Genomic DNA, 26196 nt, shown 5'->3' on the forward strand with positions numbered 1-26196 from the left:
ATGTCCTTCTTACCTGCCCTGTTTTTGTATTAGTCTTTGTTTTTCCCCTTTACTTTTCACCCCCCCGTGGTCCTTTTTGTTTTTACCAGTATCCCTAGTGTTTTCTGTTTTTCGTTAATAAATTGTCCCTCGAGCTGCCAGTGGGTCATTCACATTTCTGTTCCGCCTGCATCGTGCCTCGTCATCGCACTAGGGCTGCAACAATTCATCGAGTAACTCGAATAATTCGATTACAAAAAATCCTCGATGCAAATTCTTTGCTTCGATGCTTCGTGTAATCTGCACGACTATGTACCGCTTAGTGATCAATGTGTTTCACTCGGAGGATTATTACTGTCGCACAGTGTGCTTACGCTGCATTATGTGTAGCAGGTTTGATTTGTTGGCGCAATGGAGGAAGACAGGGAAACTAGCGAGGAAAGTCAGAGAAAAAGACGAATCGAATCGTATCGCATCGTATCGTGGGATTTTCTGAGGTATCAAAAAAAATCTAACCGTTGGCTTAAGGAATCGATACTGTATCGTATTGCGAAGAAAGCTGTGATTTACACCCCTAGTATGTGGTGTGATGGAAAACAGATTTCTGGAATGGCCGACATAAGAATGAAGCACCTCAAATTTTTACTGTCCATCTATTCTGATTGTTCTAATATGTGTTGTTTTATTTTTGGCTCTGAAGTCAGAGTGATCTGCTTTCCCACCAGAGCTGTCAGTCTGATTCAGCCAGTCTTGCCCATGATTACGCAGAAAACTGCATAATCGTCTGGTCACAGAGAAATGGAAACGTGGGGATTCAGTCCCTGTGGCGTCTTCTGAAGGCAGAGAGGAGCATCTGCTTTTCCGCGATATGAATATTAATGGGATCCTTCCAACCAACAAACAACTGGTTATACAAACACAGTCCTCAGGAATAAAGTGTTTAATATTTATACACTCAGTATGAATGCATCTTTCCTTTTTAGGGGTGAACCAAGGGTATTAATATTTTAAAGAGAAATTATTTGCATAAATTAACATACCAGTGTGTTTGAGAGGAAAAACATGAACTGATAAGTCCTGTGACTGTGCACATTCTGCTGAGAGGTCCTTCAGTTTTGGAGGAATACAGACAGGATGAGGCGAACGTACACATACACACTCACGTCTCACTTGTGTATTTAATGTATATGGTTGAGATGACAATAAAGCTCTACTACTACTACACCCTGGGGCCACCGACTGCAAGCTGCCAGTTTAATTTTTCTGTCATGGGACAGTGAGCTACAACAAACATCTAATTGTTGTTTCATTTGCTGACTTGAGATGGCACCAACAAGCAGAGGTGGCTAAAGGCGCTGTGATTTCTCCCAAACAGCCAGTATTATTGCTTTTTATCATCACCCACCATCATTATCAATAACAATCATGGCTTAAGAAAGCGTTCTTTATACTGCAATAACAGCAGTTACAATAATAATTCGCACCTGGTATCTTTTTACACATTATGTGATAGTTCTAAAGGTCTCCTTTTCATGGCCTCAGTCATACCATGACCCAGGCAATTAACTGCAGACCTTTTCTTCCCCTGTAGCTGTTTTAAGACAAAACCCACCTTAAATTCCACAAGGATCCTTTCCCTTATAGGACAGAGAATAGCCAGTTATGTGTTTGGGATTCCCATCTGTGATTCCAGCTGAGCGTTTGAGATTCCCATCTGTGATTCCAGCTGAGCGTTTGAGATTCCCGTCCCTGATTCCAGCTGAGCGTTTGAGATTCCCATCTGTGATTCCAGCTGAGCGTTTGTGTCACGCCCTGCTTGTCTGATCATCCTGTGTGCCACGCCCCCCTCGTTAACCTTGTGTGAAATCCCTGTGTTTACCAGCTGTTTCTTGTTTCTGCCCTGTGTATTTCAGTTCGCGTTCGAGTATGTTTCCCGAGTCCTGTCATTGAAGTCAGTAATGTCGCTACCTGTGTTGCCTCGTGTGCCTCGCTGCCTTCCCTAAATAAATCCAGTTTCCTGATTCTCTGTCTCACTGCTCCTGCTTCCCTGCACCCGACGTGACAGATTGGGATTTCCATCTGTGATTCCACCTGAGTGTTTGGGATTCATATGTGATTCCAGCTGAGCGTTTGTGATTCCCGTCTGTGATTCCAGCTGAGTGTTTTTGATTCCCGTCTGTGATTCCAGCTGAGTGTTTTGGATTCCCGTCTGTGATTTTTGCTCAGTAAGGGCTCATTCTGACAACAGTGTGCGAGAGGCACAGTATGCAGCTCAGATGATTGACAAGGCATTGCTGTGGGTCTCCTTCAGCACCTCGGCTGTGCTTACTCATGGCAAACTCAGCTCACACTGAAAAGTCTTCTTTATAACTTAGACAAGGCATATTTTTCTTTAAATTGCAAATGCAAAGCTGTGCATCGAAGCGGTAGGGACCTTCTCCTGGTGAGCTCACCCCTGCCCCAGCCTCATCATTAGTGGATGCAGGGTATTCAGAACCTGATCCTAATTCCAGATCCTTTTCACTGCAGTACATACTGGGAATATTTTTCTACTTATTCTTTCCTGTCTGGGTTTATTACACTAAATTACTGAACATAGTATAAATTTTAAGTATAAATTTTAATTAAGTTGTTTTGAAATGCATGCTGGGAACATGTTTTGCTAAGTCAACACATAACAGCTGTTGTTAAAAGCCAGACTGAGGGCACCCCTGACTGCTGAAATTTTGGTGGGGGTGTCAATTAAGAGAGAGGCCTCATCAGATAGGGGTTTAATTCACTGACTTGCGTTGCAAATGTCAGTAAGATGCTGTACATGACAATTTATTTGCAGCTGCTAAAATCAACATCATATCCTGTTTCAGAGGATCACTCAAAGCATTTGGTGAATACCAGGCTTATAGACACACACACACACACACGCACACACACACACACACATTACATATTATACACTGCCTGGACAAAAAAAAAGTCGGTATGAATTTTTATCAGTGAATACTTCAGAACCAATGACTGGGTCATTATTACAGCTCAGCACCATTATGCAGCAATAAAGTGAAGTCAGCTGAGTACCTGAATCTGCTGGCCAGGTTACACCTCCATCCATTATGAATGGATTTTTTCTTCCCTCTTGGCATGGGCATGTTCTAGGACGAGAGTGCCATGATTCATTGGGTTTGAATTGTCAAAGGGTTGTTCAAGGAGCATGAGGAATCATTTTCACATATGAATTGGTCACCACAGAGTTGTGACCTTAACCTCATTGAAGGTCTTTGGGGTGTGATAAAAAAGGCTTTATGGAGTGGTTCAACTCGCTTGTCAACACAAGGGCTCGGTAAGAAATGAATGCAAATCTGGATGAAAATAAAGGGTGAGATGTTGCATAAGCCTGTGGAAACAATGCATGACAAATGTGTGCCATAATCAAAGCTAAAGGCATTCCAGCAAAAGATTTAAATGGCGACTTTTTTTTGGCCAGGCAGTGTATGTATGTGTGGCATAGGTCATATGACAAGGCACAACTTCCCTCATCAGGTGACAAAATGAACCATACAGTCACAAACAAGTGTTACAGGAAAAAAAAAGGTCATTTACAAACTTGAAAGAGGCCATGTCAGAATTGCCACTTTGACAGTGACATTGTACCGCAGTGAACATTCTGAAGGTGTCTGTCAAATGCTGCCTTTGAACACTGATAAAGTTCTCAGAATTCACATGGATCCAGTCTGGCACAGAATTCCTAAAAGGAGAAAACGAACTGTTCTGAAATTCACAGCCTTAGGGCCAGGGCCTCACACGGCAGTAATGTACAGCAATTCAAACCCCAGGCACTTAACATTCATGCTAATTGGATGAATTATTGACAGCGCTCACAGAAAGGCAGCCTGCAGATCTAAAGTGATGAATGGGGCCCACGTATCCTCCGAAGAGACGGGACTGAAAACAAGCAAAAAAATGAAATGGAAGACAGTAACGCTTGGTGGTGGAAAAGAGGCAGGTACCAGCGGGTTCTGCACTGTTGGGGGGACTTCTGTCGCTTGGAATTTACTTCCAAACTTACTGACGTGGCACAGGAAGCTCTGCCCTCATGCTGGTGTGTCCAGCATGCTGACAACTGCCTGATTCTGTCGAGTGCCTCCAGACACACTCACACACGGCCATTTCAGTGCCTGGGTGCAAGTTGCGGGCTCTGGTCTCAGGTGACAGACGCACGTCCTGAACAAACAGACAAGCCGTACCTCTACTCCCGCATTGTGGCACACAGGTCAGCTTGGGCAGATTGAGGTTATCAGAGATGTGGTTTTGTGAGAGGTTTTCCTCAGTGTTTATGGCCATAAACAACAATGATCCTCAGTATGGTAATGTATCTCTGGAGAGTTTCGCCCTGGGGTTGTGAGATACGGCATACAGCAAGGCGATTCAGCAAAACATTAATCAACTGAACGTCTGGAGATGAACGTGGCTCCTGCGCCTGCCAGGAGAGAAGAGTACAGATCGATCAGGAGTGGTAAGACCACCGGACTGAATGTTTAATAGAAACCAGAAATGCTTTGATGTGGAGAAGAAACTGCACATCAACAAGTGTTTAAGGCCCCCTGGCTGCTGGCGTGCTCACAGGGAATGAGAAGGAGGTGCAGTGGTTTCCATCCATCCATCCATCCATCGTCTGCTGCTTATCTGCGGTTGAGTCGTGAGCCTTGATGAGGATATATAATATGGGTTTGTTCCCAGTATAGCCGACCCCAAACCATAAATAGCCCTTCTGACACCCAGTGTTAGGACACCTTTGGTGATAGAAATGGACACTTAAGCCCCAGGATGAAGGAGATCTGGGGGTTTGCACAGGGCTGCAGACGATGGGGTCAAGCAGGGACATACAATGGACCCTTAGAAATATTTCGATATGTATTTCGTGAAAAAATGAGGCCATGATCTGTCAGGGGTGGACAGGGGGCGCTGTCCTTGCTATCTGATCCTCCTGCATGTTTGGCAGTGCTGGTAAACACTGCTGCTGGCACGGAGCGCTGCCACCATATCAGATCAGAATCCCACACAAGCATCAAGGTATTGTTTGGTTCTGTAAATCTTTACTTGTGGGGCTTTGAGAGACAGTGGGGTGTCAGTGATACATGTTTTAAGTTGCAAGAAAACACAGCTTAACTTGGAATGATATGTCACAAAAGTTTTTGGGATGTTCCTGCTAAATTATCAGGTTTATAGCAATCTATGCCAATGTGTGTCACTGTGTAACAACATGATATAGGCTATCTATATATAATTTACGTCTATTTCTAAGTGGGGCAATCTAATGTAAAATAACACTCGGAATATCCCACGCTTAGTCATGTTGGGTCTGCAGTTTGAACTAGTGGCAAAACAAAAAAACTCAATGCTTCGCATGTGTAGAAATTTCAACAGAGTCTTAAAGACTCTTATTGTTCACGAGTAATAACGAGTAGCAAGTTGAGTCGGAAGTCAATTTAAGAACGACTCGAGTCCCCATCTCTAGGAGAGAGACACACGTCCGGCAGACACACACACCCAGGAGAGAAAGAGACACACATCCAGCAGACTCACACACCCAGGAGAGCGAGAGACACACGTCCGGCAGACACACACACCCAGGAGAGAGAGACACACACGTCCGGCAGACACACACACCCAGGAGAGAGAGAGACACACGTCCGGCAGACACACACACCCAGGAGAGAGAGACACACACGTCCGGCAGACACACACAGCCAGGAGAGAGAGAGACACACGTCCGGCAGACACACACACCCAGGAGAGAGAGAGACACACGTCCGGCAGACACACGCACCCAGGAAAGAGAGAGACACACGTTCGGCAGAAACACACACCCAGGAGAGAGAGAGACACACGTTCGGCAGAAACACGCACCCAGGAGAGAGACACTGAGACACCAGTACAAGAGAGAGAGGCAAAGCAGACCAAGGTTGTACTGTTTCATTGAGATTCATTTATTTTCTGTTGTGAATTATAAAACAAGACCGCGGTTAAAAAACGAATCAATTTTTACACTTAACTGTAGTAATTAGGTAATTTAATACTGCCTAAACTGTGGGATAGGAACAGCATAACTGAAGTGCAGTACCAAGCATTTGCTGGTCGATGTGGTAGGAAGAGGCTTTATGTATGTAGTGAATACAAAAATAAAAAAAAAAACAAAAATCAACAGCTGTGCATTACACAATGTGCAAAGTCCATCTATTCTACCAAATATTCATGATGTATATGTTAATATAAAAATGCAGCCTTGCGACAACAGAAGAATGAAAGAGACGTGGTTACTGTATCCTTGCTTTCACAGGTTTTTTTTTTTTTTTTTTTACAGTCCATGGTAAACACCAGCAGAGGCGGAAGGCAGTCGTGTTGTAGTTAAATATCTACAAAATGCATTTTTAACAACCTAGCTATGTACACCTTTGTACAAAGATTTGAAGACAAACTTACATCTTTTACAAAACTGCCTGATAACAGGCATATTATATTACACAATAATGATGTAAATTGAACGACCCTCTCTCCTTTTCCCCTTTCGGTCTGACAAAATTCAATCCAGGGCAGCGGAGTTTGTGGTATTGTTAGATTTTGGCTGACAAAGCGGAATTCAGTACTCCTTTGTTTTGGTCAGTATACTACCCTTCCCAGAATAGCTTTTCCAAAACATACTTCAAATGCAGAAGAATTGAGCCCCTCAAACTATTATGGCTTCAAAAATACTGGCATGACTTTCTGAAACATATTCGGTGCAAGGAGTGAACAACACGCAGGAAGAGAGAATGCAGACTCTGACAGGATTGGACTGATGTGGTGAAAAAGAGTGCTGGTGGCATTGCAAGGGTGCTTCCATGCGGACTTGTGGTCGGACTCCTCTCAGGTGTGACAGTGCTGTCCCCAGAGGTCCCCAATAGCCCATGGAGACCCGTTCTGCCTCATCGATGAGTAGAAATTAAAAACAGATATAAGCTAAGAGACACAATGGGGGGGGGGGGGGATTAATGGCCTTACAAACCTATTGCTGCTAATTCCTGACAGTCCTGTGGCTTAGGGGCGCTTCCCTAGTTAGAACCTTCCGGAATAGAGAGACTCCCTGAGAGGCTCTCACAGCTACTGGCCTCACCTTCCCAGGTTTAAATTCCATCCTGCCCCCTCAGCGGTAGAGGATTACAGGTGTGTAATTAGTTTAGAAAGTCTTCGGGTTTCAGGCAAATGGGGAAAACGCTGGCACCGTGTTCTAGCAGGAGGGGGGTGGCTAATCCTCTCAGGCACACCGAGGCCCTGACACGCAGCCGGGGGCCCCGACGGGCTCTTGTGGTACCTCAGCAAAACTGGAAGGAGATGCTGTACTACAGGCCCCGTCTCCAGGACTACACTGTCCCCATGGATACCAGGGGCAGTGTCTGGGGCAGAAGCAGTGGGCGGGAGATGTGAGAGACAAAGAAACAGACAGATAGAGAGAGAGAGTGAGTGAGAGAGAGAGAGAACTGCTGATGCCCCTGGAAAAAAATCCTAAACAAAATAGGACATAATCATAAAGCCAAATGTGTTCTCACTTACAGTAACCCCTTCAGTCCAGGGTTAAAAAGCCCAAGATTTATCATTCAACAAAAATTTTTCATGGAAAAAAAAAGCCATAGAGAAAAGAACTATGGTCAGCCCATCAACATCCAGTCCCATAAAAATGTACAAATAAAAAGTACGGGTGATACTGACTGTAATTACAGGCATCTGTCTACCCCCATGGCTGAATGCTGTGGGACCCGCTTGCCTCAGCTATGCACTGGTTAGTGGGGGTGCTGACCATCTAGAGAAAGCAAAACAGCCTCATCAGCAAGTAAGAATAAAAATCTGCTCCCCATACTGGCCTTGCTCGCACTGGGCAGTGGTACAGTGTCTGAGAGGAGCACAAAGTCCTGAAAAGGGCTCCTACAGTGGCCTGGGAAGTCCAAAAAAGCATGTTTTGACTTTGTGCCTTCTGGTGACCCCGCCCAGCACGGGGGCTCAAACTTCGGTCTGCTGATGGGTCTCTGTGAACTGGGGATGTTCCCCATCGAACTGCAGCTCGTCGGCACTCTCCAGGTCGCTGACGCCTGCCTCGGAGTCGTCGAAGCCGCACGCGGCAGAAACGTCCGAGGAGGAGGCGTTGGCGGAGAGGCGGGCGCTCAGCGAGGCGCTGTCCGGACCCGAGCCTGGCCCGAATGTGCTCAGCTCCGCGCCCTGGCCCTCCCCTGGGAACGAGTGCGGGGGCAGATACTGGCTGGGGTGGAAGTGGGGGCGGGCATGGCTGCCGCTGCTGCTGCTGAGGGTGCTCTCCATGGAGACGGGCTGTGGCGCCGGCAGCGTGCCGTACTGCTCCGCAAAGTCCCCCGGCAGTGGCAGCGGCAGCTGCTCCTGGCTCAGGAACTCCTCATCCTGCGGGGGCGGGAAATCACTGTCGATGTCGTAGCCGCCTAAGTAGTAGTCTGTCTCCAGCTCCCGTGCAGAGCCCCCCAGGCGCGCGGATGTGGTGTCCCCTCCCTCGTGGTTGGGCACCTCCTCGATGTCGGGGAGGCGGGAGTTTGGCATCCAGTCAGATGTGTCCCAGTGATACGCTGTGGGGAGGGGGCAGACAGTGCATCAGGAAAGGGTCACATGACCAGGCTAATTAGGTCACTATCAATGTGCACATGGGTTTTCACAGACCGGCACTTGGGCCAAATCAGGCAGGTCCCACAGATGTTTCTCGCCAGGTCTATGAAAAGCCCACAGCATTGTGCCACAATTTTCATGCGGGAGCTTCGGGGGAGGGGTTCACACAACGTGCTGCTGTTCAGCATAGTTCAGCACAGGACAAATTAGTGACCTGGGAGGGGGGGGGAGTCATGACAGCAACAGAGTAAGGGTACACATCATCACAATGTGAAATGTGGACGTCATGGGCATCATGGGAAACGTGAGGACAGGTCGCATGCAGACGCAGGAGGACCATGGGGGGGGGGGGGGGGGGCGCCGGTCATGAGACGAGCACCACAGAAACATCGAGAGCCAGCAAGACTTCTTCGCCATAGAATCGGCGTCTCTCAAAACCACTCGACTGCAAATCGATAATAGTTCAAGAAGTCTTTGAGACCGGACATGACAAACAGACTACCACAGCAGAAAGGAAGAAACAGACAGACAAGAAAGGAAAACATGACGCAAGCAGCGAGTGGACGTGGAGGACAGCAAAAACAGCCGATGGAGCGCAGTGAATGGACCAGTGTGTTGCCGTGGCAGTGGAAAGCGCCAGAACGCGCCACTGCGCACTGTCAACACGCGTAGAGGGAAGTGGGTGGGGTTAGACGGCGCGAGGGGGGGCCACAAGCAGCGAGGGCACGGACAGGACGGGTCACCTCTGTTGTAGCTCTGCCCTTGGTCCATGACCGACACTGGCAGGTGGAGAATCAGATACAACAGTTTAGCACTGGGGCTGGTTTGAGGGACGTGGGGGCTTGGCGGGGGGGCACATGGGTCAGACCTTGGCCGCTCTCCAGGTACAGGAAGGCAGGACAGAGAAGGAACCACACTGGAGTGGGGGGGGTCGGGGGCTGAACAGACCTGTGCTGACAGGTACAGCCGCTGCCTTAAGCACAGCCTCGGAGGGCAGGATTATTGTGGTGGCCAAGGAAGGTTCCCTGGGGGACGTGCCATGGTGGGGGGCTAATTTGCAGATTTTGGGACAGGAGGGGGACTCCCTGTATGAAGAGAGGCAGCTCTTATCAGACAGGAAACTGCCCCCCCACCTGATCTAGATGGTATTTTTAGGTTGGGGAATCATCGCTAGCCATCACCCCCAATCTACACAGTGTTTTTGGGTGGGGACGTCACTTTCAGCAGACACCTCCAGTCTCCATGCTGTTTTTGGCTTCACTGCCAGTTGTCACCGCCGATCTAAGCAGTGTTTTTGGGTGGGAGGTGTCACTGCAAGCAGTCACCCTCTCTTGATGCCTGATACATGTGCTACATCTAATCTGGGGGGAAATCAGCTTCCCCAGCGCTTCCAGACCGGCAGATGTGCTGGATCCTCATCCTGACAATATGGAGGGAGCGTCAGGCCATAATTCAGTGCGGTCTCTCTGTCCATCTTCACTGTCAAACCGTTGGTGACGAGCGGCCCTCGGCCAATTACCCTGTGCCTCCTGCCACACAGCACAACCAACAGCACAGCAACAACAACACGAGAAGAAGACTGCGGCAGTCACACGGCCAGCATTCCTTACGTTACACGGCTGAAACATGCTCTATCACATGACAAGATCCATTATGGTGGAGGAAGAAGGCGATTGGCTGATAGGGTGCCGGAGCGTTTCAGTTCTCTGGGCACATGCAGTGTGAGAGGTTACTGCGTTCCGCTGAGGTGCATGTTTGGTACGGGTTCGAGGCAGGCTGTTACACCAGCTGGGGTGCTCAGGTTGAAGCGGTGCGTGCAGGCAGGCTGAAGTCAGAGGCATACCAGTGTGCAGTGACCTACGCACTACGCCGCAGAAACACTACGGGCAAGACCTCCCACCCCTCTCGGGTTTCTCAGACAGAGGAAATGAAACAGAAGAAGGACGATTCAAAACTGAGTCGAAGAAGAGACTCGGGTACCTTCGTTTTCGATTGTGTCGACCGCATCATTGACCAGTCGAATGACGGTCACTATGGAAGCTTGTGGAGGGGAAAAAGTGGGAGAGGGAGGAGTGAGATAGAGGTGGAGACATGGATTCAGACACATTCATCAGGACGGGGACTGTGTCCGGCCCGCAAGATCTGGCCCTGAAACCTGGAGCACGACACCCAAGGGTTTTTTTTTTGCTCGAATGGAAAGATCCGGAGAGGAAGCGGCCCCTTCTCCATCTGTCCATCAGTAGCAGGTGGGGGAGAACTGACAACACCTTCAGCTCTGTCTCCTCTTACCTGGGGGGTCTCCTTGCTGTCCACCTACACCACACCTCAGTCACACGAGCTTAGGGACTTCGCAGAAATGACCTTTGCTGAAAAGCAGTTCTTAAAGCAGCCCTCATCGATTCCAGAACCATGTTTTCACCACCATGTAGGCTGCATTTACAACAGCTGCTCTGCGTATGGCTGCTTAAAACTGCTGGCTTTTATTCAGAGCCTTAGAGGTTCGTACAGAAAACGGACATGAACCCTTTGCTCCAATAAAGCACATTCATTACCCTGAAATCAATCCCAGCTTCTCCAGCGGAGAACGTAATACACACCGGACTGGCAACAAAACAAAACAGTCACAGTGGCAGTGTTTACCACGGCTCAACGCATTTGTCGTTGAGTCACCATATGAATGCAGCTCCAGAAACATCCAACCCACTGCTGCACGCACACACACGCACACACACTGCCTCTCACAGTGATGGCTGTATGGAGTTGACCAGCAGGGTGGGTGGGTCACGCAATCTCTGAATCTCAAGTGCTGAAAAAGGCTGCAGTGTGTGACTAGGCACATTGGCTTGAGCGTATGGACTGGGCTTGGGGGAGGAGGGGCCGGCAAATGCAGGAATGAAAAATTAATTTACAAAAATAAAACTGTAGATGAAAAAAGGAGAAGCAAAAACTGGAAAATAAAGTGTCCAAATTGAGACGGTCAGGCACACATGCCCAACACGTCCAAACCCTTTCATTCACAAATCCCAGTGTGACGTGAAACTCTGCCAGTGACGATCTACAGCACAAACCCAATGATGGCAATACTAAGGGCTCTATCCCACAAGCTGAGATGACGTTCTAAAGAACATATAATTTGACCCCAAAACCACTTACAGGAACTCCAACCTGATTCTTCCAAAGCAACCAGGCCCTCCACAGACAGAAGCCATTTGTTTACACCTGAACGTAGCAGTAAACAGCGCCGCCCTTGAGGTGTGTGACGGGGATACAGGCCAATCAAAGTCAGCTTGCCGCTGAAAGAACTTCAGTTTGAGCACGGCGGAGAGAGACTCACCTCCGTGGCCAATTTCCTCAGCTCCCGGGGAGCGACTTAGCGGAGCGTGACATCGCATGAGACCTCAGTAACAACAGAGCGAGCCATCTGACGACTTCACCGGGAAAATAATTACGGCAGTGAAAAAAAAGCCCTCACCATTTTTCAGGTGATTAGCGCTATGATTGGCCTGAGAAGCAGAAGACGGGGCAGTAAATAAACCGTTTGGGGTAAAGGGGCTCAAATGACGACAGATTGGATTTAATCAGCTATACCTGCTGAGGGAGAGAGTGCCACCGAATGCCATGGGCCATAAAGACAGGATCGCTAATCTTGCTGTTTGGCAAAACGTACATCACGGGCTGGGAAATGTGACATGCTGCTGTTTTATGGTGCCGATTAGTGATATGAGTGAAAAGCCACAGTGGGCGGGGCTGGCCCAGGATTGGCCCACACATCAATCAGTGAGACCTTTAATGAAAGTCTTATTGGTTACTTTGTGGATTCCCAATGGATAAAAGCAGAGTGGCCCGGTAATCCTGCCCACCAAGGTGTTCAAAGCTCGCCCCGATCGTGCATGCCAGCAGAGATGTCTTGTGTAGAAAGTGTAATAAAGAATAAATAAACTGCAACAACATATTTCTTAGACGGTTCAAGTAATCCTGCTCTGAAGGCTGTGGCTGGAGGGCTGCTTTGTTCTGCCTTCAGTCAGAGACACCGCTGAACGATGCCAAACAACTGGAGTCGCGTGACCTCGTTACCTTACATGCCTGGTAGCATGTAAACAAACCTTCTACAGAAGCCAGGCTTGCCGAACAGTCTTGGCGCATCTGCAGACAGTGACGCCATGCACACGCACCACACGCTAGCACCGGACTTGGATCCCTTCCCGTTCACACACATGCTACCGTGGCATTTAGGTCACATGACCGCCCCGCCTGATGCTCTGAGCAGCGAGACGAGGGAGGAGATTTAGGAGGGCGAGACTGGCATGCGGGCACAGGGCATGTGGGTGGGTTCGAGCTCAGGTGGCTTTACCGTTGTCATCGCATGAGTCAGACTGGAAGGAGCTGAGGGACTGGACCTCGGAATTACTGCCCTTGTTGCTGCCTGAAAAGCAGGTGACTTCTTCAGCCATATCCACCACTTTACCTGGAGAAAGAGAGAGGAGGACAAAAAGGGGAGGTGAGAGACAGGGAGAGGAGGATGGAGAGGGGAGGTGAGAGAGAGGGATGATGACAGCAATAGAAGCAATAGAAGAGGACAGAGAGGGGAGAGAGGCAGAGGGAGGGTAGGTGGGAGGCAGAGGGAGGGTAGGTGGGAGGCAGAGGGAGGGTAGGTGGGAGGCAGAGGGAGAAGGACAGAGGGAAGGAGAGAGACAGTGGGTGGAGGACAGAGAGGGAGAGGAGGACAGACAGAGGATGACAGAGAGGGGAGGGGAGAGACAGGACATGAGTGACACAGGCTGGATCAGCTGGAGCTTGCTGAACGTGTCGGTTTGTAGGTGAGCCTTGTTCCTGCACTCTGTAACCCACAGGAAACCCACAGGTGGTCTGCTGACAGGCTGTAGCCAGCAGGTCCTTCGTGATGGAGAAACCGCTGAATATTAAGTGGCGAGCTCTGGATTTGGTATTCAGCCTTTCGCTCCTGCCTGTCTCGCTCCCTCTAGTGGTCGTTCCGCACCAATACATTCAGACGACTTAGCAGGCAGCAGCTACGCTGATCATACGACCATTCAAAGTGGTGCAACATAATTACTGGCAGACGGTAAGAATGCCGCGGAGATCTGAAGCACATTAACAGCTCAGGTGGGGGGGCGCTTGGTGAAGGCTGGGGAGCGTGACACCACGCACAGCTTAACCATCCGGGAGAAGCCATGTCTGCTGCCAGCAACCCACATCCTGTCAACGTTACGTTCTAGAGGTTAAAATGATACGGAAAGCTCATTTAAAACTCTGCTGTGGTACAACATGTTTATGAAAAAGTTTAGTAGTCGGCCGTGAAGATGCAGCAGCAGATTTAGGGAGACTTATACGATTGCCGAGCTCACCCTCGTCGCTCTCCCAGGGGTTCTTACGGATAGAGTCGCAGTCGGAGCGGCAGGGTGAGACCGGGGGCAGGTTGGGTGCGACGCTGCAGACCACCACGCCGCGGCGGGCGGTCAGGATGCGCGGGGACTCCGGGTGGAAGGTGGTCATCTCCGTGTGCTCGCCACCCAGGCCGTCGGCCATCTTGTCCAGACTGCCACCGCCCTGGAAGCAGGGTGTGTAGGCCATGGGCCGCACGGGCACCTGCGGCGGCCCAGCCCCAGGCTCGGCGTACAGGCCACAGGGCTCGCCCCCGGCCCCGCGTAGCGCCTTGAACTGGATGCCGTTGGCCTTGTTCAGCAGGGCCGCCGTGGCCGGGTCCTGCACCAGCGCCATGTTGTTGCGCGAGTAGCTTTTCTGAAAGACTCGCTTGCGGAAGGCGACGAAGAGGACGACGAGGACGAAGATGACAAGCAGCACGGCGGCGATGCCGATCAGCTCTTCCTTGCCCACGTAGGAGTGGCCCGCCTGCATGTTGGGCACCACCACGGGCCGCAGGCTGCACGACTGGCCCGCGAAGCCCGCAGTGCAGTTGCAGTAGAAGGCGCCGAAGGTATTGACGCAGGAGCCGCCGTTTTCACACTCCTCCCGCTCGCACTCGTTCACGTCCTGCTCGCACCTGTGGGAAGGGGGTGTGCATGTGATATACAGTCATTGATCCCACCACTCGCGATGCCACCTGCCATTTCTGCGTGTGTATATATGTGTGTTTCTTCTACAGCGCTTAATTGAGCAACCCAGTTATACCACGAGGCAGAACATCCTCAATGCTTTGTTGGGTCTTTTGCACTGGTTTCATTTGGCCTCCAGTCGAGAGCACATGTGCTTGGGGGGAATCATATTTGGAAACTTTTGGTACATGCACCGGCTCATTTTACTGCGCGGACACAAGGGCTTGCAGACTAGTCTGAGAAGTGTATGTGTGCTGCCATCTTGTGGTAGCAAAGTAAACTGCACTCATCCAAATCTCTACTGCCAGGGAAGCAAAATGACCCTCTGCTGGTGAAAGGTCCTCACCAGGGCATTTGTGTGTGTATTGGTGCATACACATTTGCTTGCACACTTACGTGAGCCCGGTGAATCCCCGTCTGCAGCTGCACAGGAAGGCGTTGCCGATCGACTTGCATATCCCTCCATTTTGACAGGGATTGGGGATGCAGGCTGTAATTTCGGTCTCACAGCGCCCCCCGGTGAACTGGGGACTGCAACTGCACTCAAAACCTGGGACAGTAGGATTGACACAGGAGAATAGCGGGCGGTGTTACACGTCATATGACTCAGTGATTCACGTAAGCATGCTGACACTTTACTCAGGCAGTGTTTATCATTGTGGGGAATGTGTCTGAGCTGGCCCTACTTGGACTGGGAGTCAGGTAATGAGCTCACTGCACCTGCCCTCCTTCTGTGGGTGATGCTTTGTGTTGCGCTGAGTAACCAGACCCAAGTCCTGATGCCAGTCCTGAGACCGGCTAAGTACCACGCCGATCCTATTCTTTATGGACCGATCCCTGAGTCAGGTGGGTATATTTGTCCCCACCCCCCAGTACCCAGGGCTCTTTTGTGGGTGAAGTACAAAGGTACCTTTGTGGGACTGAAAGGGAGCCTGGATACAGCTGGCGCGGGGTCACCGGCTGGGGCCTGGTGAAATGTGCAGTGCTCCCCGGGGTAAATGTCATCGCTGCCGCTGGGACATTCTTGCAGACTCCCAGGCGCGTCCCATTTCATTTATCGGGAGAAAAAACTCAAACCCGAACCGGCAAAGGACACCGTGACAATGGGAGATTTCCACAGCGCCGAAGCGATCCGGTATACAGCCGTGACAGCTGAGCTCCCTCCGCCCAGATGAGCGAGGTCCGGCCGATCGCCGTGTTTGGGGGGGACAAAGTGGGTGAAGCACCCCCCCCCCACACACACACACACACACAAACACAAAATGCTGTGGCATTGTTTTCAACCTTTCAGCAAATTCCGGTTAGTATTTGCCCACGGATTAGTGCTATTCAGAGTCGTGGGAGTGGGTGCCAAATGGCGTTGGCAGGGTTGGACCGGGGCGGTGCCAACAACAACAACAAAGCTGAGGCTCTGGGAAACAGCGAACGAAATGCCAGCAAGCGTGAGAACGGGAGGTCACCGACAAGCCGTTTATCGGGCTCACACACGGATGGGCACGGACACGGAAACGTCCCCGGCCACGCTAATCTCTGCGGGGATGGGGGCGTATATCAATGCTGGGAGGAACACCGCGCTGCAGACTGGCCAGGGGACCCAACCATCCAGGAATGTAAGGACGCCAAACCACTGGACGGCTAATAAACACTTAGCCCCCAAATAAATGAGTTTCCTCAGCAACCAGGAACAACTGAGGTGGACTGAGGCGGCGGGAGAGAGCAGCGTGTTGGCCTGCCTGTCACATGTCAAAACTCTCGCCGATGTCAGCGTGAACCGGCTAGCAATGGTGGGGAGGGCTGCCAACAGGATTCACACAGAGAGATGGGGTGTGGGGGCTTTCGTCAGTACTACAGATGGGCAGGGGGGGGGGGGGAAATCAGGAGAAAACCCCTGATAAACACAGCAGACAAAGAGATCAGCATCTGCCTCCGTGTGCGGCTGCCTGCCACTGTGGCCTGTTTGCCCAGTGCTGCCCATGATATATGCATGTGAACCCCCCCAAGCCCATAATAATGTGCCGAGGCTGCTGCAGTGCTGGACTGGGAATGCCAGAAATCTGGAGAAGATTAAGGAACCGTGGAAAAGGCCATCCGAATCCAGCTTTCATGGGTATTTTCCCGGAGATGGGGCAACGCAGGGACAGGGCTGTGTGACTGTAATGTCAAAATTCACCGGGCGAATTTCACACCAAAATGTCTCACAGTTATAAAATATATTATATAAAACAGCTTTGTTCATTTTCTTAGGAGTGCATTAAGAACCGGTCCATGTCCCTCCCCCCCCCAGGACCCTCACCAAAGCACCGTGAGGCACTCCTCAAACCAGAGGAATCTCGTCCCTAATCGAGCGGGACAGTATGGCGAAAACCCCCTGCATTGCCTAAAAATTCCCCCTTGGAAACCTGCAGAGTGTCAATCAATATTAATGAGCCGTCTGATACGCCAGTATCAGTGCTGCACAGGCAGGAATGTGACCGAATACTCAGAGGGACAAAGGCGTGCAGGAGTGCGAGCGGCAGGGAGAGATACGCTTATGGTTCCTATGAATATTAACTCTCCTTCTCATCTGCCTCTTGGTTACCATCCCGAGAGGCCCAATCCGCCCGCAAGCCATGAGCCCTCGCTTTGAAATTATCACGGAGAGCAGATCCCCCTGCCTGAAATGTGACAGCGCAGCCGCACTTTCATAGGGCGATTAAAAGCCCCAAGATGGAGGGCGGGGAATGAAAGCAGAACCGAGCGAGTGGACCGGCGAGGCCGGGCTGATGTTGGGCAAAGCGGGCCACACACACACACCGGGAAGTGACCTCCGCAGAGCGACCAGAGGACAGACCTCCTTCCGTGGACAGCAAGGGGGTGACACTAATAACTGTTTAGCAGCGTCTCGAGTTTCAGGTTACTCTAAATTTTCTACATCTATGGCTACTATTCCATAAAAAGACAAGAATGAATATTCATCTCCTCCATCCACAGTGGCCATGGGGAAGCCCACATAATGGCGGAGCATCCAGCTCCACATAAACCAAGAGGAGGCAGGATTCGAACCCCCAGCTCTGAAGGTGCAAGGCAACAGCAACACCCTGCCACCCCCAAAGGAATACCAGAGGGCTTACATTTAATTTCCTTTGATTTTTGGTTTTAATATTCTTAATTCAACTGCAATATTTGAATATTTTATAAGTACAGTTTTCATTTCGCATACAAGCTTTTAGTTTTCATTTCCGTAAAAAAAAAACTGTTTCTCGCCTGGTTTTTGGCCATCAATAATAATTTCTCCATCGCTTACCTCCTTGGAAAACGACGGGGGGGGGGGGTGAGCTTTACTCTCGCTCCCTTTGTGGGGTTTGATACGCGTCCCAGAGACGCGGCGGGAGCAAACACAGGACGCCGCTGCGTCCGGAGGTTCAGGGAGCCTGACTGGCCCGGGGGATATGGACAGCGGGGGTCTCCGTCGTCATGACTACAAGGCGGATGCACCTGGGTCGGGAACGCAGGCTGTACCGGCAGGAAAACACGCAGGAGCCCAGTCCGGATTAATAATGGATGGAAGCCACAACTTTACCATCTGGCTGGAATGGCAAAGTGAGCTGTGATTGCTTTCTGCTCTCGGCAAAGTGGCATAATTATTCATGAAGCTTTAGACGGGCGTGGAGAGCGATGTGTTTTCCGTTTTCAATAAAATGAGGCCACCACTTACCTGCAGCCCCCCCCCAACACACACACACTGTGGCCGGTCCCGGAGTGACCCATGAATAATTTAGCGGGAGTGAAATATAAAGGGAGACACCTGCTGATTTAACCTCATTATCCTTTCCAAAATCCCTGACACCTTTTTGATCACTTTAAAACTGTAAACTGACCCCAAAGACAACTAAATTCCCTAACTAATGCACTGCCATCACGTGACACCTGGGGGCACTCCTCTCAATTGAGGGCTGCTCGCAGAAGAGCGGGCACAAACACACACTTTAACGAACGCAAAACAGGGCTGCGACTGCATCAAGATGACCCGGATGCACGTGCAGTTCCGCCAACTCACCACCGGATGGCAGGCTCGTGCAGCTGCCGCCGTTGAGGCAGGGTGCTCTCTCGCAGGCGTCCGGGTAGAGCACGCAGCCCAGCTTGAGCTCTGTGAGGCCCACCACCTCGGCGTAGCGGCTCCGCTTGTTCTGCAGGGGCAGCTCGTTGTTGTTCAGCACCAGTGAGTCCAGGCAGCCCTGAAAGCCGCCAAGGACCCTGGGACCCTTTTTCTCCGTCAGGCTGCGTGAGTTGGGCGGCTGCACCTGGGCGCCAAAGTAGATGGAGCCGTCGGCCCCCAGTGGCTGGAAGTGCACCGGGGCCCGGCGCCGCTCCACGTAGCTGTCATCCAGCGACAGGCTTGTGAAGTTCCGGTTCAGCTCCAGGGACACGGAATGCCAGTTGCCATCGTTAACGGGCCGGCCGGAGATGCCGAGGATTCCCGCACTTTTGCTGCAGTCCAACTGGAACCAGAGCCTGCCCTCGTCAATCTGCAAGATGGGGGGGAGGGTGGGGGGACAGAGAGACGAGGTGCTGGTGGGTGAGGCGTCGAGGGGCGCTCTGATTGGGTACTACTTAAACAAAAAAGAAAATCGGTGTTTTTATTGAGAGGGGGGAGGGCGTGGGTGAGCGGTGCAGGCCATGTTGTCGGCAAACTGAAGATTCCGCTCGAGGCTAAGACATCAAACACCCTCCCCCCCCCCCCCCCAACCAAGTGGCTTGCTACCCCACTTAAAGGGATTAAAGCGCCGCCGTTAATGGCTTTGCCGGAGAGGGAATTTCGATTAATTAATTAAATTATGAGCATCAAGCCCTCTTTCGGCATTCACGGCGGAGCCCAGTGTCAAACATCACAGGAGTCAGGGCTCCGATGACCCATTTTAAAAGGATTTCAAATGAAGGCAAATAAATGAGATCCTTTCATAGTGAGTGTTTATTTCGAGGTATGTTAATTGGGCCTGTATCGCGGGTGCGGCCCTGATGCGACGACACGGCGAAGGTGCGCAGTCGCTCTGATATTAACCGCGATCACCTCGGCCGTGCCGGAGCCGCCCCCCCCCCCCCCTGTCTGGCATGGGCGAATGGCCAGATGAATCCAATTAATGCGCTGAAGAGGTGCGGATGCTTCACACGTTTGCTTCCTCATAACGTGCGTCGTTCACACATGCTACCCCCGGAGGGCCCTGCCAGCTAACACCTGCCCAAGGTACCGGGTGCCCGGAACACGCCTGCTGCCGGTACACCCCCGGATCCGGACCTGGGTACACACCCCTGCGGACACTTAGACCCCGGAAACACTCTGGCTGATGAGCTGACCTGGCTTGGCTGCCTACCAGCTCACCGAGAGATGGGAGGCCTCGGAGAGGAGAGCTAACATTTCACACCCCCACCTCCTGCCGCCGAGCTCGGAGCTGCCGTTCCGGTCCCCCCTATACTGGCTGCAGGGTGGGGTCGTTGGTGTGGAGCGGCCCATTTCAATCCAGCACAGAGGCGACAGCTGGGCCACATCGGCAGTAACCCCATCCTCCAGAACAGCCATCTCAGCTGCCACCCCCCCCTACACAAATACACACCCCCCCCGGCCTGTCACGCCTGCCGCCTGTGAGGACAAGCGGCATGTCGAGGAGGAACGAGCCCAACTCCGTCCACCAGACCCACGCAACAGATGGCCTCCGGCAGCGCCAGTCAGGTGGGCTAGATTCTTCTAGAAGGAGGGCCGGCTTCTTCACGGAAGGGTTTCGCAGCAGATACGCCCGGGGTGTGATGGGGCTGACAAGCCACACTCTAAAAATAGCCAAGGTGCTGAAACACCGCGAGCTCCTCCTTCATGACAGGGGAAGGACTGCCGGTCATGTGACGCCAAAAATTATTCACTGTCAGAGAGTGAACACGTGCCAAGGTAACTAACAGCACTGGTGTTTTTACCCACTCTGGAAAGCACGAGGAGCGATGGTCTCTACTGATATACACGGTGATATATAGTGTGAAATAAAGCAGGAATATAGTAGCATACGTGTGCGTGTGCAGTGTCATGCAGAACATTACCGCAAGCTACCTTCAGAATGGTACATGGCTCGGCACGCGTGTACATGATGATGCCCCGGCTCTGGAGTGTGCGGATGCGCAGGCCCAGCTTCAGCTCCCCACCGCTGCTGCTGTCTGTCACACGGTACTTTATGTAGCTGTTCCCTGAGAAGCTGAGGGAGGTGTGACCTGGAGCGGGCAGATATGGAGGCAGTCAGACAGGCACAGGAGGGGAGAAGGAATTCAGAGACAGACAGATACAGACAAACTAACTGACAACCAGCTAGACAGACAGGCACAGAAGGGGGGAAGAGATAGGGAAACAGACAGAAAGACAGGCTCACTGACAACCAGCAAGACACGCATACAGGTCTCATGAGGGGGGTAGAGATAGAGAGACAGGCAGAAAGACAGACAGAGAGACAGACGGACATATAGATGGACATACAGACAGACAAACAGGCAGATACAGGAAAACAAAACGACCATTGAGAGGCCTCATCTTATGCCACTAACTTCACATCTAAGTGTATTTTTTTTAATCACATGACTCGCTCTGAACTGTAAGGATGGTGGTATCGCTTAAAAGGATTAATGGCTGGCGGTGTGATCTTCACCCGGGGAGCTCAGATGGGCCGTTATCTTGATGCTGGACCGCTAAATGAACGTGCTTTACCAGGAGCGGTCCTATCGGCTGCTGTCACAGCCGTTGTCACGGCTACCCGATAATGCCACCTTAATTAATAACTCAAGCTGGGCTACTCACCTGCACACTCGCCTAGCTTTCCTGGGGGGCACTGGCACAAATAGGGCCCCTGGGCTCCCCCTGTGCCGACACACTGCATGTCTCCTGGGCACGGATGGTCCTCACACAGCTCTGAAGAAGCGGAGCACTTGCCACCTGATGATGAGTGAAGGGGGTGGGGGGTGGATAAGGTGCAAGATGTTAATGCCTCTTAGGGCCCTTTTGCCTGTAAGGTTTTCCATTTCTTTCAATTTTGTCATGACGTTACCCGCAGTGACCTCCACTGGGTTCTCCGTGCGGATCTGAGCACTTGCGCTCCGGTTCTCCGTCAACGTAAAATAAAGAACAATGAGAGGAGGAAATGTAGGCGATGTATTCCCAGAGGAGCCGTCGGTCCTCCCGTCTTCTCCGAGAGGTTCCTGGTTGCCATGGCAACCCCCCCCCCTCCCCCCTTAGAAGATGGAGCAGAACTTTGTTTTGAAGTTCTTATCGCACGAAATGGTGCACCGCTGTTCCGGGTTCCATCCCCGTGGTCGATGAAGAGCAGAGGACGCTATTGGAGCTGACAGAGCGAGTGGATCACAGTCAGTCCATGCAGAACGGGGGCGGACTTTGCGTGTGTCACTGCGCCCAGAGACTAGCAGCCGTGTTAGCTAAACGGGCAGCATCCCCCGGCGCTGTGTGAGACCGCAGAGCAGCAGGCAGACGGTGCCAACAACCCGGGCAGAGTCTGCGTCTGGGCCTGGTGGTGATGCAAGCTAATGAAGACTGAAGCTGAGCTTCTGACCCGCTGGGACCTTTGTCTCTACCGGCTCTAGAGCCAGCGGAGGTGCTAATTATGTTTCCCGGACCCGCTAATTGAAACGGCAGGAGCCCACCTACGGGGCTGAGGAGCGACCCTCCGGTCCCCTGAGGACTGCTTGACACATGGAGCCGCAGGGGTGACATGGGACCTGGTTCCCTCTTTCCCGAAAGCTTTGCGTCACTGGCAGCGTCTGTGTCCCACGCCATCGGCGGGTGGCCGTTAAGCTGCCAGTGTTTTGTGGGGTTTGTCTCTGTAATGGAGGTTAAACTGGCTGGTCGCTGCCCCCCACCCCTAGCTGAGCAAGGGGATTTATGTCAACACTGGGGGCCTTGCAGCAAAGTCCCCCCCTTCAGTGGTGGCAGCTCGTAGCAGGGTCTGGGTGCTGGACTGACTCATGTTAAATGAGTGTGTGGTCACCAAAGCCTGAACTGATCTGAGGACTTTGCTGAACGGCATGATCACTACCCATTTGTGCCGAAATCTATCCTGACCTGGCCTTTACAGAACGAAGCCCTGCATCGATCCCTATCACATACTAAACCACCGAATTCCCAAATGTTTTCCCCAAAGGTCATTTTGCACCGATTTACTCACGACTTGTAAGAAGTCTGCTGTTAACGAAGTAGTTTTATCTGCTCGGAAGGACTGAGATCCAGCTACCAGAACAAGCGGCCTGTAGAGGAGCGAGATAAGCCGACCTCATCCCGGACAACAAAGCCTGACATTTGAGGTTGGACGGTATATACATTGTCTGTAAAACAAAGGCAGTATTTGCTTCAGCTGCTCTTTTATTTGGTCTTACAAATCCACCCTAAGCTGGTCTGCAACCTTCTATTTGCCTTTTACAAGTGTACTGGGGGAAATTTCCACATTATGACATTAACAGCCAGCTGGCTGCATACTATGTACGATAACATCATAGGCTAAAGTAGTAGATTGCGGTTTCTGCTAGCCAGTGTTAGCATCAGCGCTGGAATCATGCTAGAAACACTGCTAGCAACAATGCTAAGAACACCACTAGCAACTGTGATAAAACCAGTGCTAGCATCAAGGCTAAATGTTAGCATCAGTGCTAGCTTACATGGGTCAGTGCACATGCATCATCTTTATCTAAGCATCTCCCTCAAGCTGTGTGGCCTGGAGGAGTGCGACTGGAGGCTACGCTAAAAGATGGTGGAGTCTCAGAGGTCTATTTCACCATGCGCCAGGTGGGGCGATGTTCATCACCAGCGGCAGCGCTGCAGAAAATGACCAGCTCCCTGACATGTCCTTCCAGAAGCCCGGGGTGAGGTCCAACCCAAGTAAATGTGAAGCACTTGGAGTGATGATCCGCAGTGATTAATGAGTGACTAATTAAGAATTGAGAGGGCAAAAAAGCAATCGCTTCACAAGGTCACTGAAGGAAAATGAATCTGTACGACGGAATGATCTCATTAAAAACAGGTCTGTAATCAACTCCGATCTGGCCGTCACTCCACCGGCTTGAGGCCAATGCGGAAAACTGTGCTCTGCCAATAAAATTACAAGGTGCTAACGTGCAACATACAGCCAGAGCAGCCTCGGAGTTTCAGCAGAATCATGAGTTTATTCATGTGATGAAAAGAACCCTGGGAGGGTTCTTGATTTGCAATCAATTCGGCAAACGGGCACAGAGACGGCAGCGCCCCAGGCTGACCTTAAGGGGGCAGCGAAGATCTAGCCCCTCTCCACTGAAGGCTGCCCTCCCTACCCCCATCCCCTTACTTTTTAATATGGAGAAGGCACCTTTGATCACAGAACTACCATGCTTCACACGTTCTGGAGGCTCCAATCTCCACGCCCTCCCGCCGCAGTGAATCAATCTATGTCTGAGATCAGGCCCTGTCAATTAACAGCTGATCTGGGAAGTAAAATCTTGCCTCCAATTAATCGCGGACCAAACTGCACGCTGTGTGATCACAGAAAAATGTGAGTCCTGTTTGTTTGAAGGACCAACATTAAGGAATATAAAACTAAAAATACAAATATATAAGACTAGTAAATATGTCGTGTAACACAGACCCTTACCTGTACTCTCCATATGTTATGTTAGTAATATACACATTCAGATACACCTCCCTTACTCACACATTATACACTAATCGCAGATTTCTTAGAGGGCATTGCGCTGGCCTGTCAAATGAAACAGAGATCGGCCTCTTTCCTGTTTGACCAGCGGTTTGTGGTGCGGCTGTGTGCCTCCGCATTAGCCATGATTAGCAGAGCCTAAGCAAGAGCACATTTAAACAGGTAATCTGGAAGAAAATGATTTCATCTCTAATCCGGAGCCCCGCCCCGCTCCACAGCAAACTCCCCTTGGGATCGATGAAGTCAATCTCGTCTGACTGTCTATCGATCCATTGTGGGTGTGACAGCTTGCAAGAGAAAAAAACGGAGGGGAGGGAGCAGCGGAGAGGTTGAGCGTGGAGGCTAACCGCTCCCGAAGTGTGTCTAATCCCATAAAAAACGCGCCAATCGATTAGGGCCAGATAATTAACCGCCGAGAAGAGCAGAGCGAGGCTTCGAGCACTGGGAACAGAAGAAGAGCCCCATTTCTGCCTGGCCCTTGGACAGCGTGGTGCTTCTACTGGACTGGCCAGCACGGCCCGGTGGATTAAGCGCTGCTGAAACAATAAGCAAATGACTGACCGGGTGAATATCACGGGTGAGATAGAGTGGCTAGGCTAGGCGCGTGTCGGGTGTGGTGGGACTTGATTAAATGTGCCCTGCAGGTGTCTGGGTGTGTCACACCCCCGTCGGCCACTCACCACTGCAGGTGCACCGCGTGTTCCTATGGAAACGCGGTGACACAAAGCTGACTTTGGCCGTGCTGTAGGTGACCAGGGCGTGGGAGTCCAGCACGATGGTCTGCTCACACAGCCTCTCCTGGCACTCCAGGCCCGAGCAGTTCTTGTCCAGGACGGCGGAGACGCGCAACACGCTCTCCAGTGCCCTGCGGGAGGCGCTCAGCTTCTGCGTCAGGTAGGCAGCCTTGTAGAAGCCACCGCCTGGGGTCTGCACGGCGAAGAGCACGTCGAGCTGCGGCGTCCCCGGCACAGGCTGCACACTCAGCACGTGCAGGAGGTCGTGCTCCTGTGGTGCCACCACGCTGCGCAGCGCCCGTCGGAAGCTGCGCAGGTGCAGGCCCACGAAGTCCTCGGGCGTGACGCTCTCGAAGCGAACGGTCACGGCGTTCCTCAGCATCTCCACCGTGGCCTGCTCCACGTGCACCACCACGTCCACCGGCACGGAGAAGCGTCCGTCGCTCACTGTCACGTTCAGTAGATACTTGCCAGCGTCCAGGCCACTCAGAGCGATGATCTTGCCGTCCTGCCGGCTGATCTTGAACATGCTCTTCTGCTGGTACTTGTGGCTGAAGGACAGCACGTCGTACAGGTCCTGGTCAGTGGCATGGATCTTGCCAATGACACCGCCTGGAAACTCGTCCTCCATTGTGACAATGTATACCTCCAGTGGGAAGGCCACTGGCTTGTGCAGACTCTCCTCGATCACACGGATAAAGACAAAGGAGGTGCATGAAAGAGGTGGCTTCCCAGAATCCTTTGCCTTCAAACACAGGGGAAAGTGACAGATGAAAAGAAGAAAACTGGATTAAAATTCTTCCACAAACTGGGTCTCGTTCAAACTTCTCTCAATGTCAAAACACACCAAACTAGGAAGAGTTGAGAGGCTAATGTTGTTACAGGTACACAGGATCGGCAAAATAAAAGGGGTAAGCAGGTCATCCTCAAACTGATGTAAGATCAGGCCAGAGCTGCCCAGACGCCACATACTGGGCTACCGCTGCTTCACACATTTGACTTTGCTATGGAAATTTGTCTGTATTCGCCTAACTGTTGTGTCCTTTAACGGAAGATAAATAC

At 51.3% G+C, this 26196-nt stretch overlaps 1 protein-coding gene across 7 annotated transcripts in view; it reads right to left on the reverse strand.

Moving 5' to 3' along the window:
* Positions 1 to 5939: 5939 nt before the first annotated feature.
* fat3a (FAT atypical cadherin 3a) overlaps positions 5940 to 26196 on the reverse strand; it is a 130573-nt gene continuing 110316 nt past the window's right edge. For 2 of the 7 annotated variants that reach the window (XM_072701578.1, XM_072701574.1), the window contains 10 exons: positions 25081 to 25879; positions 21511 to 21645; positions 20776 to 20933; positions 18742 to 19210; positions 15102 to 15255; positions 13998 to 14653; positions 12986 to 13099; positions 10615 to 10674; positions 9378 to 9413; positions 5940 to 8597 (listed from right to left, as the gene is read on the reverse strand). In XM_072701578.1, the coding sequence (XP_072557679.1) occupies positions 8008 to 8597; positions 9378 to 9413; positions 10615 to 10674; positions 12986 to 13099; positions 13998 to 14653; positions 15102 to 15255; positions 18742 to 19210; positions 20776 to 20933; positions 21511 to 21645; positions 25081 to 25879 (3171 nt within the window). In that variant the 3' untranslated portion in view covers positions 5940 to 8007. The remainder of the gene's footprint in view (positions 8598 to 9377; positions 9414 to 10614; positions 10675 to 12985; positions 13100 to 13997; positions 14654 to 15101; positions 15256 to 18741; positions 19211 to 20775; positions 20934 to 21510; positions 21646 to 25080; positions 25880 to 26196) is intronic. The other 5 variants (XM_072701580.1, XM_072701579.1, XM_072701575.1 and 2 more) reach the window with 4 other exon arrangements.

The sequence above is a fragment of the Paramormyrops kingsleyae genome, chromosome 17 (assembly GCF_048594095.1).
Source record: "Paramormyrops kingsleyae isolate MSU_618 chromosome 17, PKINGS_0.4, whole genome shotgun sequence".
In the NCBI taxonomy this organism is placed as follows: Eukaryota; Metazoa; Chordata; class Actinopteri; order Osteoglossiformes; family Mormyridae; genus Paramormyrops; species Paramormyrops kingsleyae.